The sequence below is a fragment of the Spinacia oleracea genome, chromosome 4, assembly GCF_020520425.1.
Source record: "Spinacia oleracea cultivar Varoflay chromosome 4, BTI_SOV_V1, whole genome shotgun sequence".
Taxonomy (NCBI): Eukaryota; Viridiplantae; Streptophyta; class Magnoliopsida; order Caryophyllales; family Amaranthaceae; genus Spinacia; species Spinacia oleracea.
Genome location: NC_079490.1, coordinates 183,362,375 through 183,381,108, shown reverse-complemented (window position 1 = coordinate 183,381,108; position 18,734 = coordinate 183,362,375). Strand labels below are relative to the sequence as shown.

Below are 18,734 nucleotides of genomic sequence, written 5' to 3'. Positions count from 1 at the left end.
TGAGGTAAGAAATCTTTGGGGATTTTAACCGGCTTTTCCTCGTGCCACGCGTTGCTCATCCGAAGAGTCAATCGGAATCGTCGCTCAATCTGGACCGTCTTTCATCATGATTAAGTTTGGTTGTATTGAGGTCCACACGTGTCCCTCATCCTGCTTGTGCAACTGTATCGTTGCTCGCATCCTAGCCGTTCTTCTTTGGCTTTTAAAAAGAAAAGGTAACTTCCTTCCTTCTCCATTTTCATTTCTTACCTTCTCTCTCCTTGGCGTTTCTGAGAAAAAACACTTGAGTGCTCTCATTTTCCGTTGCTTGTTATTTGCAAAACTCTTCTCAAAATTCGATCTTTTGCATATTTTTGTGTTTGCCGTCACTTTTCCGGTCGATTGCTAGTGTTCTTGTTGCTTGTGGTGGTCATTTGCTCCTCGTGTTTTCGTTTGCCATTTCGCGAAGGGAGGTTTTCGTTGCTGTGTTCCTTTTGATTCTAACTCTATCTTCTTTTTCCGGTAAGTTTCTATTTTTTGCTGTTTTTTCGATTCTTTTGCACGACTTTTGTTTGTTGTTCGCTTGATTTTAGTGTCCTTGGGGTTTCAATTTCTGGTATTTTTCGCCATTGTTAAGTCGTTTTTGAACTTCCGCCATTGTTGAGTAGCTTTTCCCCTTTTTTTTTTTTTTTTTTTTTTTTATTATTTACCTTTGTGCCCTTTTCCCTTGTCCTGTGACTTTCAGTTCATAATGTCTGATGCATCTGATAGCCAAAACCTTAGTAGCTCAGGCGCTAAAAGCGTTTCCTCTGCTTCCTATGTTACTTCTTCTCCTTCCTCTGTCTCTTTATCTTCTGATGAGGAGACTCGGGCTTCTGCTGAGCACAGAACCAAATCAATGCATGATGTTTTGTCTCGCTCTGTGCCTGCTGTGATTCCTTTGTCCTCTGACGATGAATCCTCTGGGGAGGAGCCGCCCCCCCAGATGCGGGTGATTCTGGGTGTCCTGACTCTACGGCCGACCTGTCCCCATCTTTACGTCAAACTCTTAGGGAGATGCGCCATGACTATCTGTCGCGGATAGTTAGGATAAATCCGCCGTCCAATGTCCCCCCAGGGCTTGATGTTCAGCCTTTGTCTGAACAGGCCTGGTTAGATGATTTTGAGCAGCTTGCTGGAGCTAATGAGTCTGAACTGTCTTTGCGTGTTTACAGACGCCGGGAATCTATTTTTCGTTCTATGATGGCCAACCATGTCACTATTTCTGTGGGTGGGCAAGCTGGTGGGGAAGATATTTTGGCCCAGGTTAATGAGATGAGGCCCTTTCCAAACTACGTGGAAGAGAATGTCGTTCCTGGGGATTCGACGCCCTTCCTTTCTGAGGCCTCTGCTTTTGGTCCCTTACACGCGAAGCTGAACACTAAGTGGACTGATGATGCGCGAAAAGAGAATCACGCTGTTGTTGGTAAGGAGTTTTATGGTCTGCCTGATGGTTATCGACTCATCGTGCCAGACGATGATGCTCGGATTACTCATCCACCAGAGGGGTGCATAGGCGTTTATGCCTATAGTCTGGATTTTGGTCTGCGCTTTCCTCTGGATCCTACCCTGGTGAAGATTCTTCGTGCCTTCAACGTTTGCTTAGCTCAGCTCCATCCCTTCGCTGTTCGTACTTTGATCAGCTATATTTGGGTCTGTCGGTTTTTGGAGTTTCCTGAGACCCTTTCTCTCTGTAAGCGAGTCCATCATCTGCGCAACAGCGGTACTGGGAACAAGATTGGCTGGTTTTCCATCTATTGCAATCGTGGAAGATTGACCTGCCATGGGATGCCTACCGGCCAAAAGGAGTGGAAGGATAGGTTTTACTGGCTCGCTGTCCCTGCTGACTTTCCTGTTGCTCGGGGCTTTGTTAGACCTCGGACTCGGCTAGAGGGAGTCGAGATTTTGGATGGTGCTGTCTTGGAGGAGAGGGCTTTTGAGCATTTTTCATCTGAGCCCAAGTTTAATGCTGCTGGTAAAGAGGTTGGGCGGTTGCCTCGTGTTTGGCTTCCGCATTCAAGTTATGTTCTGCGGAATGACGTGCTGTCCGCTATGTTTCTTTGTTCTACTCACCCTCAAGGTTAGTTCTGTGTTACTTTCTCACTTCACGTTTTCTTTTCTCTTTGTGCGAGTTGTTTTTTTTTTTTTTTTTTTTTTTTTTTTTTTTTTTACTTACTTTTTTTTTTTTTTTTTTTTTTTTTTTTTTTTTTAGGTCGTCGATTCTTGAATCTTGAGGAATTGGGTGTTCGGGCTGATGGTTCTTTCATCTGCGCTGCTCCCCCCGATCCTGCTGCGAATGGGTATCAAATTTTGGCTGACCAAATAGAGGGCAACAGGAGAAGTTCTACACGCCGTTCTGGTCGGGGTGGCGGTTCTGGGATCGTTCCCAGAGTGTCTCGAGTGGTCTCCTCTACAAACACTGGTTCTGCGAGCACTCCTATTCGTCGAGGGCAGACCTCTCGCGGAGCTTCCCATCGTGGTGCTCTGTCAGGCTCTCGTCGTGACCGAGCCGATTTCGAGGCTGGGCTCGAAGCTCCGACAGAGGATGCAGGCCATGATTTTGGGGAAGTGGCTGGTGAGGTATGTGACCAGCCAGGTTGTTCGGGCTCTGCGTCGGAACCTGTGGATATCGAAGCTGAGGAGCCGCCTTTTGTTCAGCGTCCTGGGAAACAACCTAGGCTTGATAGTGGAGCTGAGCAACTTCGAGCCTCCCCTTCTGCGGCTGATCCCCATCGTAGCAACACTTCTGGTAGCTCTCTTCGACAGTTTCTGGAGCAAGAGCTTCAAGGAAGTGATCTGGCTGCTGATGATCTTGACCTGCATATCACGGGTCGGCATAAGGAGTTTGTTGAGAAAGAATTTCTCGACATTCGTCCCCAGGCCGACCCTGAGCTGGCTGCTATCTTCTCTGGTCCTTCTGCTTCGGATCGTACTTTTGTCCCGCGCTGGGATGTGTCCGAATCAGAAAGCTTATATGGGAACTACCCTGAGAAAGGCGGGACGCTTGCCCTGAGGATGTTAAGAGGTCTGCAGTTGCCCAGCGACCTGCCCAAAGAGCGTTTGTATACTCCTGGGGCGAATGCCTGCCAGAAGGTCATGGAGGTATACTTGGTTTACTTCTCTTCTCCTTTGGTACATTGGTTCGTTTCTTTTGTTATGCACCAACTTATAATGCTTGTCTCTTTTTCTATGTTCTTAGTGTGGCAACGCTGTTCGTGAGTTGACAGAAGTCTTCATAGTTTACCAGAAACGACTTGCTGCCAACGTTGCTCACATAGAGGCCCAAAAGAAGAGAATTGAGGAGCTCACTGCTGATCTGGAGTTATCTTCGACCTGTCTTACTTCGGCTAATGATCAATTGAAGCTTGTTACTGAAGAGCGTGATCAGCTGCAGGCTAGCTTTTCTCAGGCCCAAATTGATCTGGTCACCGGACAGCAGAAAATTGAGGCTCTCCAGCAAGACTTTCTCTCTGTTGAGCAGTCTCATGACAATGAGATGGCCCAACTGCAGAACTCCATCGAAGATCAGCTTGCGGCTGCCGTTCGCGACTTCCGTCGGTCAGATGAGCAGTATGCTCTGCGCACTCAGAGCTATGATGGCGGGTGGAAGGCTGCTTCGCTAATAGTGCAAGAAAAGCATCCTGATCTTGACTGGTCTCCAATCGAAGCTGCTTGGTTGGCTGGGCTCCATGTTGAGCTTTTGAGAAAGAAGAGGGAGGCCGAGCAAGCGTCTCTAGCTGCGGGCGGTGCGGTGCCAGAAGATGATGGGGTGCCTGATCATTGTGTTGAAAATGTTCACCCTGGGGAATTGCCTCTGTCTGATGCTGAAGATGATGTTGGGCAATAATGGCACAGGCGGCTGTCCCCATGTTCATCTTGCACTACCTCAGCCAATGCGTAGTTTATTTTTTCTGGTTGTTTTTGTCCTCCCTGCGTGGAGAGTAAGAATTTGTTTCTGGGGATAATATTTATCGTTTTTAGTTTTGATCAACAGTGGCCATTTTTGTAGGGCTGTACATTGCATAAGTTTTTGAGGTATAGCCGCCGGTCCCGTTGTTTGTTAACTCGTCGAGCTTATGCTGCCTTTTACCTTGTTGCTTTTTGCTTGCTATTTTTTTTTTATTGTTTTGTTTCCCCCATATTTCCATTTGACCCACTTTGCATGCTTGATTGTCCTGGCTTTGGCCAGGGCAAAATTCAAAAAGTATTTCTATATTCGCCTCGACCTGTTTTGGACTGTGTATTGTTGAGTTGTCCTGGCTTTGGCCAGGACAAAAACCGAGAAGTGTTTTCGCATTTGCTTCAGCCTATTTTGGCTGTGCCTTATTGAATTGTCCTGGCTTTGGCCAGGACAAAGCTCAAAAGGTATCTTCATATTTATTCCAGCCTACTTTGGCTGCGTATTATTGAATTGTCCTGGCTTTGGCCAGGACAAAGCTCAAAAAGTATCTTCATATTTATTCCAGCCTACTTTGGCTGCGTATTATTGAATTGTCCTGGCTTTGGCCAGGACAAAGCTCGAGAAACGTTTTTGCTTAAATCTCGTTGAGAAAAAACTTACCCAATAACTTGGTTGATCAGACCAAGTTATTCGTGGGTAGCGTTTCCCCCTTTTTTTTTTTTTACGAGTTTTAGCCGTTCACCTTTTACTTTTCCAAGAGACCTGACGCACTTTCTTCTTATCGAAGGTAGCTGGGCCAATTTTTATTATGCTTGTAAGCGTGGAAAATTACAAAAGTGAAGAACTACTCTGGCTTCTATTGCCTTGTTATAGTATTAACTTCTTGTGTCTATACATAGTATTTCTTTAGCATGTTGGCATTCCAGCTATTCTTCAATTCTCTTCCTTCCATCGTCATTAGATGGTATGAGCCTGGGGCTACCTCTTTTGTGATCTGGTAAGGTCCTTCCCAATTGGCAGAGAATTTTCCTTCTGCCTTTCCCTTTCCAGTGGCAGCTGTTCTTCTGAGGACCAGATCCCCCACTTGCATAGGTCTGTGCTTTACCCTCTTGTTGTATGCCCTGCTCATTTTTTCTTTGTTTGCTGCCAACTTGAGTTCTGCTTGCAGCCTGACTTCTGGTAAGAGATCTAATGCTTCCCTCATACGCTGCTCATTAGTGCCTTCCTCATAGTACTGCACTCTAAAGCTAGGTAGACCCACTTCGACAGGCAGGACCGCCTCAGCCCCAAAAGCTAGTTTGTAAGGACTTTCTCCTGTTGCTTCTTTTTCAGTGGTCCTGTTGGACCATAAGATATCTGGAATAAGGTCGGCCCATGCACCCTTAAAATCTTCTACCTTCTTTCGCAGTGCTCCCAGGATTTGTTTATTTCCTGCCTCTGCCTGACCATTGCTCTGGGGATGGCACACAGATGCGTATGCGAATTTTATTCTTAGTTCAGCGCAATAATCCTTTATAGGAGTGCAGTCGAACTGTGTTCCATGATCGAAGACCAAACTTTCTGGGATGCCGAACCTTGTCACAATGTTCTTCCAGATGAAATCCTTCATCCGCTTGGCTGTTATGCTTTTAGTGGGCTCTGCCTCGATCCACTTAGTAAAATAGTCAACTGCCACGATCAGAAATTTTCTTCCCCCGCTTGCTGCTGTGAATGGTCCCAGAATATCCATTCCCCACTGGGCGAATGGTATGGGGTTGATGATTGGCTGTAAGTCATTAGAGGGTTGGTTGATCACTGGGGCGAATTTCTGGCACTTGTCGCACTTTTTAACATATGCTTGAGAATCACTTACCATGGTTGGCCAATAATATCCTGCTCTGAGAGCTTTCAAGGCTAATGTCCTGCCGCCTATGTGGTTTCCACATATTCCCTCGTGTATTTCCTCAATGACTCGTTGTGACTCCTCTGCTGATATGCATCTCAGCAGAGGCAACGAAAATGATTTCTTGTACAGTTTACCCTGGTAAATGACGAACCAATGCTCGTTTCGTTTTACTTTTTTCTGCTCTTGCTCTGCTGTGGGAAGGCCCCTTCCCAGCTTATATGAGACTATACTGTCATACCACTGTGGCTCAGTGTCAATGAAGTTGACTGCAGGCTTTTTGTCAATGCTCTTTTCTTCCTGGACCTCTACCATCACTGTTCTTTCCAAGTCCTGTAGCGTCGAACTTGCTAACTTGGATAGGGCGTCTGCTTGACTGTTCTCTGCCCTGGGAACCAGTTGAATCTCAAAGCTTTCTAGCTGGGCTACTGCTTCTTTCATCAAGGCCAAGTACCTCTGCATAGACGGTTCTCTGGCTTCATATTCACCTCTATATTGGCTGGCCACCAGCTGTGAATCGGTTTTGAGCACTATTTTCTTAGCATCTGTTGCTTTGCACATCTGGATTCCTGCGATTGCCGCCTCATACTCTGCTTCGTTATTTGAAGCTTTGAATTTAAATTTTATAGCATATTCGAAAATGTTGCCTTCTGGTGACACCATTATGATACCTGCGCCCGACCCTGTGACTGCGGCGGAGCCGTCTACTGAGATCTGCCAAGTCCCCAATGGTTCTTCCTCCTCCTCGTATGATGCCTCTGCAATGAAATCTGCCAGTGCCTGTGCTTTTATGGCGGTTCTGGGTTTGTACTCGATGTCATATTCTGAGAGTTCCACTGCCCATTTCAGGAGTCTACCAGAGGTATCTAGCCTCTGCAATGACTTCTCTAAAGGCTGATTAGTCAACACTTGCACTTTATGCGCGTCAAAGTATGGTTTCAATTTCCTGGCAGCTATCATGATGGCGAAGGCCATTTTTTCAATCAGGGGGTACCTCTGTTCTGCTGGGTTGAGGATGTGGCTGACAAAGTAGACTGGCTGCTGGATTTTATCCTTCTCGACTACCAGAGCTGCTGCTACAGTTTTCTTGGAGGCAGAGATGTATAGCTGTAATATGTCCCCCACTTCTGGTCTGGCTATGGTTGGGAGGCTTTTCAAATGGTTCTTCACCTCCTTGAATGCTTTCTCTTGCTCCTCTCCCCACTTAAATGTTTTGTTTCCCTTTAGCACCTGGAAAAAGGGGAGAGACTTGTCCGCGGACTTGCTGATGAACCTGGTGAGTGCTGCCATTTTCCCAGTCAACCTCTGGATGTCTCGTATGTTTCTTGGTTCTGGTAGGTTGAGTATGACCTCTACTTTTTCTGGGTTGGCATCAATTCCTCTTTCACTGACCAGGAATCCCAAAAATTTTCCAGACTTAACACCGAACACGCATTTTTTTGGGTTTAATTTCATACCAAATTGCCTCAATGTTGCAAAAGTTTCCTTCAGATCCTTAATGTGATCACCCTCCTTTTTGCTCTTGACTATGGAATCATCTACAAACACCTCCACGTTTCGGCCTTTTTGTCCTGCGAATATTTTGTCTACCAGTTTCTGGTATGTGGCCCCTGCGTTCTTTAGACCAAATGGCATAGCCCTGTAGTTGTAAACTCCAGCGTCTGTGATGAAGGCGGCTTTTTTCCGGTCTGATTCTAACAAACTGATCTGGTGATAGCCCGAAAAGGCATCCATGAAACTCAGCAGGGCATGCCCGCTGGTGGAATCCACCAGTTGATCTATTCTGGGTAGCGGGTAGCAATCCTTCGGACAAGCCCTGTTTAGGTCTGTAAAGTCTACGCACATCCTCCATTGACCATTTGCTTTCTTTACCATCACAACATTAGCCAACCATTCCGGGTAGTCACACTCTTCTATGAATTTGGCTGCTAATAGTTTGCTGATCTCTTCCTGGATGGCTACATTCTTCTCTGTCGAAAAAGCTCTCTTCTTCTGTTTCACCGGTCTGACTTCTCTGTTAACATTCAACCTGTGGACCATGACGTTGGGATCAATCCCTGGCATTTCGTCGGCAGAGAAGGCAAATATGTCCGCGTGCTCTCGCAACAGACCGATGATATTTACCCTCAGGGAAAGGTCTATATCTGTGCCAATTCGGACTGTTCTGTCCTCTACTCCTTCCTCCAGCTCTATCTCTTCTGTTTCTTCTGCTGGGGCTGGTTTTAACAGTCCTTCTTCACGATGCTCAAAATTCTCCATGTCCAGTAGTGCGTCTTTTTTACGCTCTGCTCTCTTTCTCTTTCTGGACAAGGGAATGTCTGCCTCTGCCAGGGGCGGGGGTCTGGGTGGCTGTTTCAGGGCTGTGTGGTAGCATCTCTTAGCCTGCTCTTGGTTTCCCCTGACCTTAGCTGATCTGTTATCATTCGTTGTGTACATCATGGTGAGGTGATAAGTAGACACCACTGCTCCTGCATCATGAATAAATGGTCTGCCCAGAATGGCATTGTATGCTGCGGGTACCTTGATTATCATGAAATCAACCATGACATCCTTGATATCTTTCCCCTGCCCAATTTGGACAGGTAAGCTAACTATTCCTTCTAGTATCACCGTTGCTCCTGTGAAACCAATTACTGGGTAGCTAACTGGCTTTACGTGCTTCTCTTCAATCTGCAGCTCTTGGAAAGCTGGCCAGAATAGAATGTTTGCAGAGCTTCCTCCGTCTATCAGGATTCGATGGATTTTTCTGTTAGCCACATCCAGAGCTAACACCATTGGGTCATCATGAGGATAAATTATGCCCTTACAATCATCTTCTGTAAAAGTGCACTGTGGGATTTTTGGAGGGGCAGGCCATTTTCCTGAGTTGTGGTAATTAACCTGGTGTTTAAATTCGTTCACACTGGCCTTAGCACCGCTGGCTGTAGTACCAGCGTAGACTGGTCCTCCTGTTATGACCAGTATATCATTCGACCTCTTCTGCTCTGCTGGGTGGTTCTGTTTTTGCTCTGTCTTCCTGTTATCAAATCGACCCTCATCATCCCTGTTTTCGTAGGTCCTGCTGTATGAGCTCTTTGCCTTAAATTGTGTTAGGTACCCCCTTCGGATCAGGTCCTCAATGTTATCTTTCAGGTGAGTGCATTCCTCTGTGAGATGACCATGATCCTTGTGAAAATCACAGTACTTCTTCGTGTCCCTGTATTTGTTGTACATTTTCGGTGGTCTCTGTCATTTCTCATCCTCCTTGCTGATAGCAAAAATCTGGGTTCTGGATGCAACCAGAGGAGTGTATTCGTTGAATTTGCCTCGCTTTTCAGTTTTGAACTCACTACCCCTTCCTCTGACCTGCCCGTGCCAATCTTTTCTGGGCTGCTGATTTTCCCTTTTGTCTGGGTATTCTTTTTTGTACGGCTCTTTTCTGCTCTGACTACCGTAATTGTTCTCACTTGCTACATATCGTCGTGAGGTTGCTCTGCCAATCTCTTCACTTTTTATGAATTCATTTGCCTTCCCCAGTACCTCTGCCAGGGTTGTGAATGACTTTCTGCCCAGATAACTCTTGAATTCTCCATCCCGCAGACCAGTCATCATAGCCAGGACTGCTACCTCTTGCTGTAACTTGGGTATATTCGATGCCTCCATATTGAATCTGGATATGTACTCCCTCAGAGATTCCTGAGGTCCTTGGATGACTGACATCAGCTCCCCTGTCATCCTTTCTCTGGCAATGTTTGCCACATATTGGGTGCGAAACAAGATGGCTAACTGCCGGAAAGAGGTTATGGTGCCCTTGGGTATTTTACCGAACCAGCTCTGTGCTATCCCCTCCAGAGTGGAAGGGAAAACCTTACACCACATAGAGTCTGTGTTGGTATATAGCATCATGTGTCCTCCAAAGGCAGAGAGGTGATTCGTTGGGTCTGACTTTCCGGAATATTTGCAGGTGGGCATTTTTATCTTTTCCATTTTTTCCGAGAGTATCTCATCACAGAAAGGGGAATTATCAGGTTTAACTATTGCTCGGGTGGGATTTGGCATACCTGACCCGGAGTGGTGCCTCTGGCTGGGTGCTTGTTCGGTTCTCGCTCTGGGTTGAGCTCTGCTAGGCGTGATACTTTCTGCCTCATATTCTTGGCTGTCAGCCCCTTCCATCTCCTGCTGCAGATTCCTCCTCCAGACGTTCGGACTGTTTTGGGGTCTGGGACGTTTCCTCCTCTGCTCAACCTCAACCTCTGGGGCTGTCCTCATGACCTGGGCTTGCGGTGTTGTATGGGTAAGGAAGGTCAGGACTTCTATGGCTGTGCGCATCTGGTCGGGTGAGAACTATGCCACCAACCGTGCTAGTGAGGCACTGGTTGGAACTGGGATGCCCTGGCCCTGGCTGGGGGTTGCCATAGCTCTGGGTTGTGGTGTCTCTCTTGGCGGACCAAGACTCTGAGCCATGCCGAACAAAGGTACGTTTGTGATTCTCTGGTTGTTTCTAGAGGTGGGTGGTTCTATCTGCTGGATTATCGGTTCGCTTGACTCAGTCATTTTGTGGGAGGGTAGGTCTTTTAGAGGCAAGGTCTGGGAAGTCCCCTCCTTCTAGCGCCACTTGTTCCGAGTGTGGAACTGGGAGGACGTTCCGGAGTGCCTTGGCCCTGTCAAGCAGAGCAAACGTGAGCTAACCTCGGGGGTTTAACCGAAGAAACCCCCTCCGATGCCTAAGTCAGCAAATAGATAAGAAGTCTTTAGAGAGGGAATATAGAGAGAAGGTGGAGCAAGTACCGTGTGTAAGAATGTGTCCCATCATAAATGATGTGGGTGCTATTTATAGGCGTACTATTCTGTACTTTGGCCTACTTAGATGCCGCCACGTGTATGATGGCGATGTACTTTATTCCTTGTCGTTGTCGTTTAGCCTGCAGGTCCCTTCTTGGACTGATGCAGCTTTGCCTAGCTCTGCTCTGTGTCTTTACACGTGATCTGGGGAGGTTTGATCTGCCTGGGCTGCATATACTTGGCTTGGGGTTTAGAGTCTTTCTTTGACTTGGGTGTGCCCTGGGTGTCAGGGTTTGCTCTGTTATTGATGTTCTGTCCTCTCTGGATATAATCCCGTACAGGTAGTAGAAGTAATATTGCACAATGTCTTTTGACACTGAGGAATAATAAATACTATATATAATATATGGCATGTAGTAGAGTGGCTAGTGTTTATTTGGATAATTAGAGTAAGTTGAACATGCAAGAGTACTGAATTTGAGGTAATTGATATGTCAGTCACAGGAATTGGAAAATCTGTGCCAGCAAAAAAGTTACTGAGAATAACCAAAGTGAAGGATCATTATACCGAAAGAATGTGGATTGTTGAATCAGAAGATATTGACATAACGAGAATTAAATACAAAATGTTGGGAGTTCATTGACAGTAACAGTAATGGAAATGCAAGCAGTGAAATAGCAGTTGGAAAATTGGAAGAAAAACAATCTGGAAAAAGATACATAGTTGTTCTTGATGATATGATGTTTGGAATACTCATCAAGAACTCTGGAAGGCAACGCAAAGTTCACTGCAGAGAACTAGAGATAACGCGGTAGCACAAGCAATGCACGCTACCGTCTTCAGTCCATCATTTGCCAGAGCTCTCAGGTGATGATGTTGAAAAGGTGCTAAATCAAATACCAAATTATGCATGTGATGATATTCATTTTTGATTATCAAAGTTGATTAAGAGTGACTAATGAGGAGTACAAATGAGTAGAAAATTAGATTACCAAATACAACAGGAATAGGGTAAGATTGAAATATACACTGGGCATCTAATTGGGATATTAATTATTAAGCTAACCAGTTTGAGTTTGATTAAAAGGTTAAGGAGATCCATCCTGGTTGAAGAAGGGACTTGGAAAAGGAGGAGAAGGCTTTGGGGGAATGTAAATAGGAGGAGTCCCATGCTGGATTGGTCCATGTTTTACAGATGCCTTTGAACGACTTGGACTCGGGTCAACAGGCCGATAATCTTCCAAACTCACTTCACCACCATTTCTGTTTTCCTGATAATATCATGGAAATTCTTATTATTTTCAGATTACAACAAGAAATTATCAGAAAACACATACTCTGCATAAGTTATTACCTTCAGATTCCTATTTGTTGTCATCGTATCGCCATCAACAATCATCCTACCTGTAATTAAAGCCTATGTGTTATCCTAATGATGAATATAACAGGAATCAATGGGTTGTCATCGAGATTTCCATGCTTAAGATTAATATTGAACATTGAACACCAAGTTGAACAATGAATATAGCATGCATGGACTAACAAGACATGAAGCATCCCTGTATAGAACCCACATCAAGGACTCATCTTTCTTCTTTGACAACATTGAAAACACTGATCAGACAGTATTTGCTGTGACAGAGCAAAATTTATCATAACAGAGGTATATTATGAAGCATCATCTTTGAATCATGGAAAATATAAGTAAAAGTAGTTACCGGAAACTAGTATGGATTGATTAACTCCACCTCTGAAGGAGTTCAATGGCATAAAGAAAACTCCAACAAGCCATAACACCAAGCTGAAGCTAAACACATTCATTTTCCGTTCTCTGCAATGGTGGATTCAGAAAAATCAGAAATGGGGTTTATTAGAAAGTACTACCTCCGTTTCAAAAAATTATCTTTACACTTTCCGTTTTATTTTTTTCATAATGTTATTTATATTATACTTTATACTATTTTTTTGACATGAAAATTGACTCTCTTACCCCTTCCACAAAATTTACATCTTTCCACCCCATTTCTCTTATTTTATTCGTTTTTTTTTTACATTCACTCATATTTTTTTACGAAAATGATAAAGGTCGCAACATGCGACCTTTAAGCCGTGTCACAATGATGACATGGCATGTTTATGTGTCATGATTTAAACTGGAAACTAAAATATTTAATTTATATATTCTATTTTAAATGTTTCAAAAAAAGCTAGGAAAATCTTAATATTCTAATTTATTTCCTTATTTATACCGACTACCTTATTTACATATTTTCATAGTAAAAATATTGCATTGATAGTAAAAATATTATGATGACTCTTAGCCTACGTGTCGCCAGGGCCGGCCCTAGGGCAGTGCATAAGGGGCACTCGCCCAGGGCCCAACGAAAAAAGCCCAAGTTTCTCTTTAATCGGTCCAAAGCTAATTTATAAAAAAGTTACCGTGTGTTAAGATGCAGTATTAACTAAATTGGCTCATTGGTTGTTTGCGAGAAATTTGGTGCCAGTGGTGACTGGTTCAAGTCCCACGAAAGCCAAATTCTCACACAAGTTTCAATATTTTTAAAATCTTTTGTAATTTCAATTTTTTGACCAAATGTAATTTCGATTTCTCATTTGCTAACTTTAACAATATTTTTTATTCAGTTTTATTTAGTATTGCTCAATTTTAATCAAGCACACACAAATATATAGAGTACACAACTCTTATAATCCTAAAATTTTCTTCTTTTTTCGTTATTTCAATCACACCTTCTGTTTTAGTTTGTGATTTTTTTTAGAAAAATTGATTTTTTTTACGAATACGGACTACGAAATATGCAATTTACTTATTTTATCGCACTTTGAAATATTTTACTCACTTGTTAAAATTCTAGGACGATTCGCTATTACATCATTTTCTATTCAATACATGACTTTTAAAAAACTTTGCGATTTGTGGAGGTCTCGGTGTTAAGGTGTTACAGGTTTATTGTGTTTTGCTATGTTAGTTTGATAGTTAACGTTTGAAATATTAAAATTCATGCTTAATTGTACAAGATCGAAGGTGTTCAAATTAAACCTTCATATGTTAGTTTTTTTTTTTTGACGATGATCTTCATATGTTGTTAATAGAGTTAATTTTTTTTTTTCTGGCAGTTTAGAAAGTAAAAAGTTGACAATGTATAAATCCATTTTTTTCAATCAAAAGTACACATCATTTACGGAAAATTATTTCTACTAATTACGTACTTAAGGTGCGTAGGGCCCCAATTTATTGTTTCGCCCATAGGCCACCAAAATTTTTGGGACGGCCCTGCGTGTCGCCTATATGTACCAATTAAACCGCGACACGTAAGATTGCGACAACAAAATGTTGTCGCAACTTGCGACCTTTATCATCATCCATTTTTTTAACACTATATTTCATTTTTCATAATATTTGTACAAGTACTAACTATAAGATTGTTTTGAACTATATTCAACAATTACTTACTATTACAATCATATTGTGTTACGAGTAGTACATTTAAATTCATTACAATTATTATTACCCATTGTCAAACAAGCCACTTAATTAGTCATTCAATTATACCATTGACATACAAGTCATTGCACCCTTTCTTTTCAAGCCAATAGCATCACACTTTCTCTTAAAATTCCCACAAGTAATCAAAATTAAATCAAACCCACATTCCAACACTATCCCAGAACAAATTAACACTCCACCACATTACCCCAATTTAATCATTAACAATAATGTTAAGAGAAACACAAGAGAACCCATATTCAAAACACAGTCTAAGTGATACAGTCACGGGTCACCGGGCCATACAGAATCATATACAAGAGAAAAACCAATTGAGGTTGACATGAGTGGTTAAGGGCCTCTTGCTCCTTAACCAAGGTCTCGGGTTCGAGCCTTGGAAATGGAAAAAGTCTCAATTGGGAGGGATGCTGCCCATCGAGGTACCCATGCAAACTCCCGCGAGAAGATTAGTCCACTCGCCGAAAGCGATAGAACCAAAAAAAATACATACAAGAGAAAAGATTAATCACATTCTAAAACCAATTGGGCCCTACCAATCTAATGTTAGTCAATGTCTTAGTATTTCTCTTCAATGTTGAATAATTAGTCTAATACTCAAAATCTCAAATATGAATTATACTTTTAACACAAAATGAGACTAAACCCAAAAAAAAACTCTGTATTCAAACTAGTAAGCTTAACTTTAAATGAAAGGGAAATTACCAGCAACTTCAGCAGTAGCAGAAGTGCGGCGGTTACGGGATACGGACTGCCGACTGTGGCGGGGCTGCTGCTTGGAACGGTGGTGGCAATTAGGTGGTGAGCTGCGGCGCGTGAGCTTGAGGATTGGAATGTAAAGGAAGGTTAGAGAAAGTTGAATGTATGGGAGAATTGAATTGAATTGAAGATAGCACCATTAAAGGACAATAATTTGGTGCACCAAAAATAAAAAGGAAGGGACAATAATTTGTGTAAGCCAATGTTGAGTAAGGTGACACGTGGTGAATGTTATTAATTGTTTCTCGATTCGGGTTGAGAAATGAGAAGGGTGCACAGCATAACTGGGTAACTGTAAATGTTGTCGTTTTATTTTATGTTTGTGCCCCGCACTTGCTGCTTTACATTTGTAGACAACATGCATGTCCCTATTTATTTCAACCTTTTCTGTGTGTCTTCCCCGAATTAAGTTAGGCCCTCTTTAGTTCGACTACTGAATTATACACCCGACAGTACCGTTTAAATGGTACTTTTAGGGTAAAATACAGGGAATAAAAAATAAAATGTGTGTGACATAAAACACTGTGTAATATAAAATAACATGTGAAACGACAGACGTAATATGCGACATGAAAAAAAAGTAACATAGCATAACTGTCAAAATTATAAGTATAAATAGCTTTAAAATAAAGAAAAATTACGCTTCATTTCCATTTCGAAGCTTTCTCTTTCCTCTCTGCTTTCTCACTTCATAATTGTCACAAACCGTCATTTTTAGAGATTTTTAAGCTTTATCTCTCCTTTCCATTAACATTTTTTAAAAGTCTCCTCTTCATTTACATTTATCCTTGCAATTTTTGAAGTTTTCTGAAGTAAAATTGAAGAAAAGTAGCCTGAAAAACATCCAGAAACACAAAGAATTCAAAAGTACAAAGTAAGTAACACTAATTTCTAAATAATTGTATAGTTTCTTCCTAATTTTTGTTCATATTTTTGAAATTTTTGACTTAGAAACCCTAAATTTTTTAAGACTTTTTTTCGTTTTAATTGTTCAATTGTAGTTCTGAATAACTTGAAGACGATGTCACAATTGCATCATGGATTAAAATTTAGTTCGTAATTTCCGTCAATTTATAAGCTAACATGTTTTCATAATTTTGTACTACGCATGTTATTTATGACATAATATATGTTACTTTATCTTGTACTTATGTTATTTTTGTATATTCGATGATACCTATGGTTTTTCAATGATTATTTAAAATCTTGCTATTTTATAATACAGAGAAACTAACGAAGAATGAAGAGAATCTGAATGAGGAGAGTAATGCTGATAAAGGGGATGAAAGCTCAAGCATGAAGAACAATGAAGATGAAAAAAGGTAATTGTTCTCACAAGCCAAAAAAGAGTAATAATTAATTAAAATCTTGTGTTATTTTATGTGTATGTTACGTCAGTACCACTTTGTGTTATTTGTTTCTTAATCAGGTTAATACTTAATATGTGATTTTCTTTCTCTTCAACCTTTAACTTTTTTTTTTATCTTTTAAACCATATTTCAGTCAATTAGATTCAAATTTAATGTAAATTTGCAACATAAGCCGTTTAAAATTTAGAGACAAACACTTTTAAACCAATGTTATTTTCCTATAGAATTATGTTATTTTATAATACAAAGAAACTAACGAAGATGAAGAGAATCTGAATGAGGAGAGTAATGCTAATAAAGGGGATGAAGGCTCAAGCATGCAGAACAATGAAGATGAAAAAATGTAATTGTTCTCATAAGCCAAAACAGAGTAATAATTAATTAAAATCTTGTGTTATTTATGTTAATGTACTATGTTACGTCATTATTTGTTTCTTAAAGTCTATGTATTATTATTATTATTATTATTATTATTATTATTATTATTGTTATTATTATTATTATTATTATTATTATTATTACTATTATTATTATTATTGTTATTATTATTATTATTGATAATATTATTATTATTATTCTTATTATTATTCCTATTATTATTATTATTACTATTATTATTATTATTGCTATTATTATTATTATTATTATTATTGCTATTATTATTATTATTATTATTATTATTACTCCCTCCGTCCCGGAATACTTGACCTGTTTTCCTTATCGGGCCGTCCCTTAATACTTGACCTGTTTCTAAAAATGGAAATATTCTAACAATATTATATCATTTCTCACTCCACCCCTACTTACCCACCTACCCCCTATTCCATACAAAAAATAATTAAAAATTCAACCCCTACTCTCCCCAACCCCACCCCTTTACACATTTCCCACTAACTACATTAAAATAATACCCCACTATCAACTACTACCTATTAAATTAAATAAGTCAATTCAATTCCCTTAAACTCTATGCCGGTCAAACCGGGTCGAGTGTTCCGGGACGGAGGGAGTATTATTATTGCTATTATTATTATTATTATTATTATTATTATTATTATTATTGCTATTATTATTTATTTATTATTATAAATCAAATGCTAACAAAGTCAATCATTTTACAAATAATTAGTGGGAAGCCGAGATACAATCCGGGCCCCCATTCCTCTGGCTATGGCAAAGCCTATCCTGGTAAAAATATGAGCAGCAACACGAACCCCAATGTCCTGAGTCCTAGAGAACTTCTGAACCCGCTTCAGCAACGCAACAACATCCTTATCCAGCTCCCCCAAAGAGGAGAGAGAGAACGGAAGAAAGCCATAATTAACCAATTGCCCGACAACATGCTTCGTACTTGACACGCTTCCGAATAGCCGCATCAGCCACAACCCGATCCGGGACAAAGCCAGACAACCCAGATTGTGTTAATGGAGAAGATCCCGTCAAGTCAACACATACATCACATCCCCGATCCCAAGAGTAGAGCAACACGTCTGCAGGTTGTAGAGCTCCATCGTTCCCTCCAGATAGACCAATATCAACCTTTTTCCGCGCCAAGATCCCAGACCGATAATAAACATCAACAACGGTACCCCGAACTACATTATGCCGATTCTTAGTACCTACGATGCCAGCACATGACACCGCATGATCACCGAAGATATCTCCTGCAAAGACCCTGGAGCAAGCATAACATGGCGCCATAACAGAGAACAAAGGAACCCCCAACCGATAACACAACACACATTGGTAAGCCTTAGCATTCATCGTGTGTCTCAAACCTGATATGGGGACCGCACGAAGCCAAGTAGATGTGTGATCTCCTTGCTGCGATTTCTACAAAGCCGATTGTCGAGAAAATAAAGAGAAGGTGGATTCTGCAGATGCAGTAACCTTTGTGAAATATATATCTTCCAATTTCTTCATGAGTTTGGGGGCAGCGACCTCACTAGGGTTACTAAGAATGTCATACTCCACCGTTCTATTAAACAGACTCAACGCATCTTCAAATGCTCGACCAGGACCAACAATTCCAACATGCCGTAGAAGCTTTGTCTGCAAACCAAAAGACTGCAAACGAGAAGCGACAAAAGCATAATGACGAACATCACCCGCATAATATGATAAAATGAGTATGTTCGAGATTTATTAATTACGCAATAGATTTAAGGGATACATATTTCAGTTAAATATTTTATTCAATTTTCAAATATTCGTGCTTGTGCGGGGCGTAATCTAGTAAAATATGGATAAAGTGTGGTAGATGGGTAAAACTGTGGGTATGTGTAAGAAAAAAATGAATAAAGTAAGACGAAGTGAGTGAAAAATTACAAATGTTGGGGTAAAAGGGGTAAGATGGTAAATTTTCATGTCCAAAAATAGAATAAAGCAAAGTGTAAAAAATATTATGAAATTGACTAAAACAAAAAGTGTAAATATCATTTTGAAACGAATGTAGTACTACGTATATTATTACTATGATGATTTATAATAGAAAAATAAAGTTGTAGCTTGGTGGTAAT

General features: G+C 41.3%; 3 protein-coding genes across 3 annotated transcripts; 1 reads left to right on the top strand and 2 right to left on the bottom strand.

Annotated features, from left to right (window-relative positions):
- The first annotated feature begins 730 nt into the window (after positions 1–730).
- Positions 731–4,047, top strand: LOC130472249 (uncharacterized). Its single transcript, XM_056842772.1, has 4 exons — positions 731–970; positions 1,126–2,098; positions 2,231–3,120; positions 3,218–4,047. The coding sequence occupies exons 1-4, from the start codon at positions 731–733 to the stop codon at positions 3,863–3,865; spliced, it is 2,751 nt and encodes a 916-aa protein (XP_056698750.1). The 3' UTR covers positions 3,866–4,047.
- A 4,982-nt stretch (positions 4,048–9,029) lies between these two features.
- LOC130472248 (uncharacterized) lies at positions 9,030–10,049 on the bottom strand. The gene has a single exon (XM_056842771.1). The coding sequence runs from the start codon at positions 10,047–10,049 to the stop codon at positions 9,030–9,032; it is 1,020 nt and encodes a 339-aa protein (XP_056698749.1).
- Positions 10,050–11,460: 1,411 nt separating this feature from the next.
- LOC110783687 (uncharacterized) lies at positions 11,461–15,110 on the bottom strand. Its single transcript, XM_021988030.2, has 4 exons — positions 14,792–15,110; positions 12,282–12,394; positions 11,918–11,967; positions 11,461–11,834 (listed from the first exon to the last, which is right to left on the bottom strand). The coding sequence occupies exons 2-4, from the start codon at positions 12,382–12,384 to the stop codon at positions 11,652–11,654; spliced, it is 336 nt and encodes a 111-aa protein (XP_021843722.1). The 5' UTR covers positions 12,385–12,394; positions 14,792–15,110; the 3' UTR covers positions 11,461–11,651.
- Between the last annotated feature and the right edge of the window lie 3,624 nt (positions 15,111–18,734).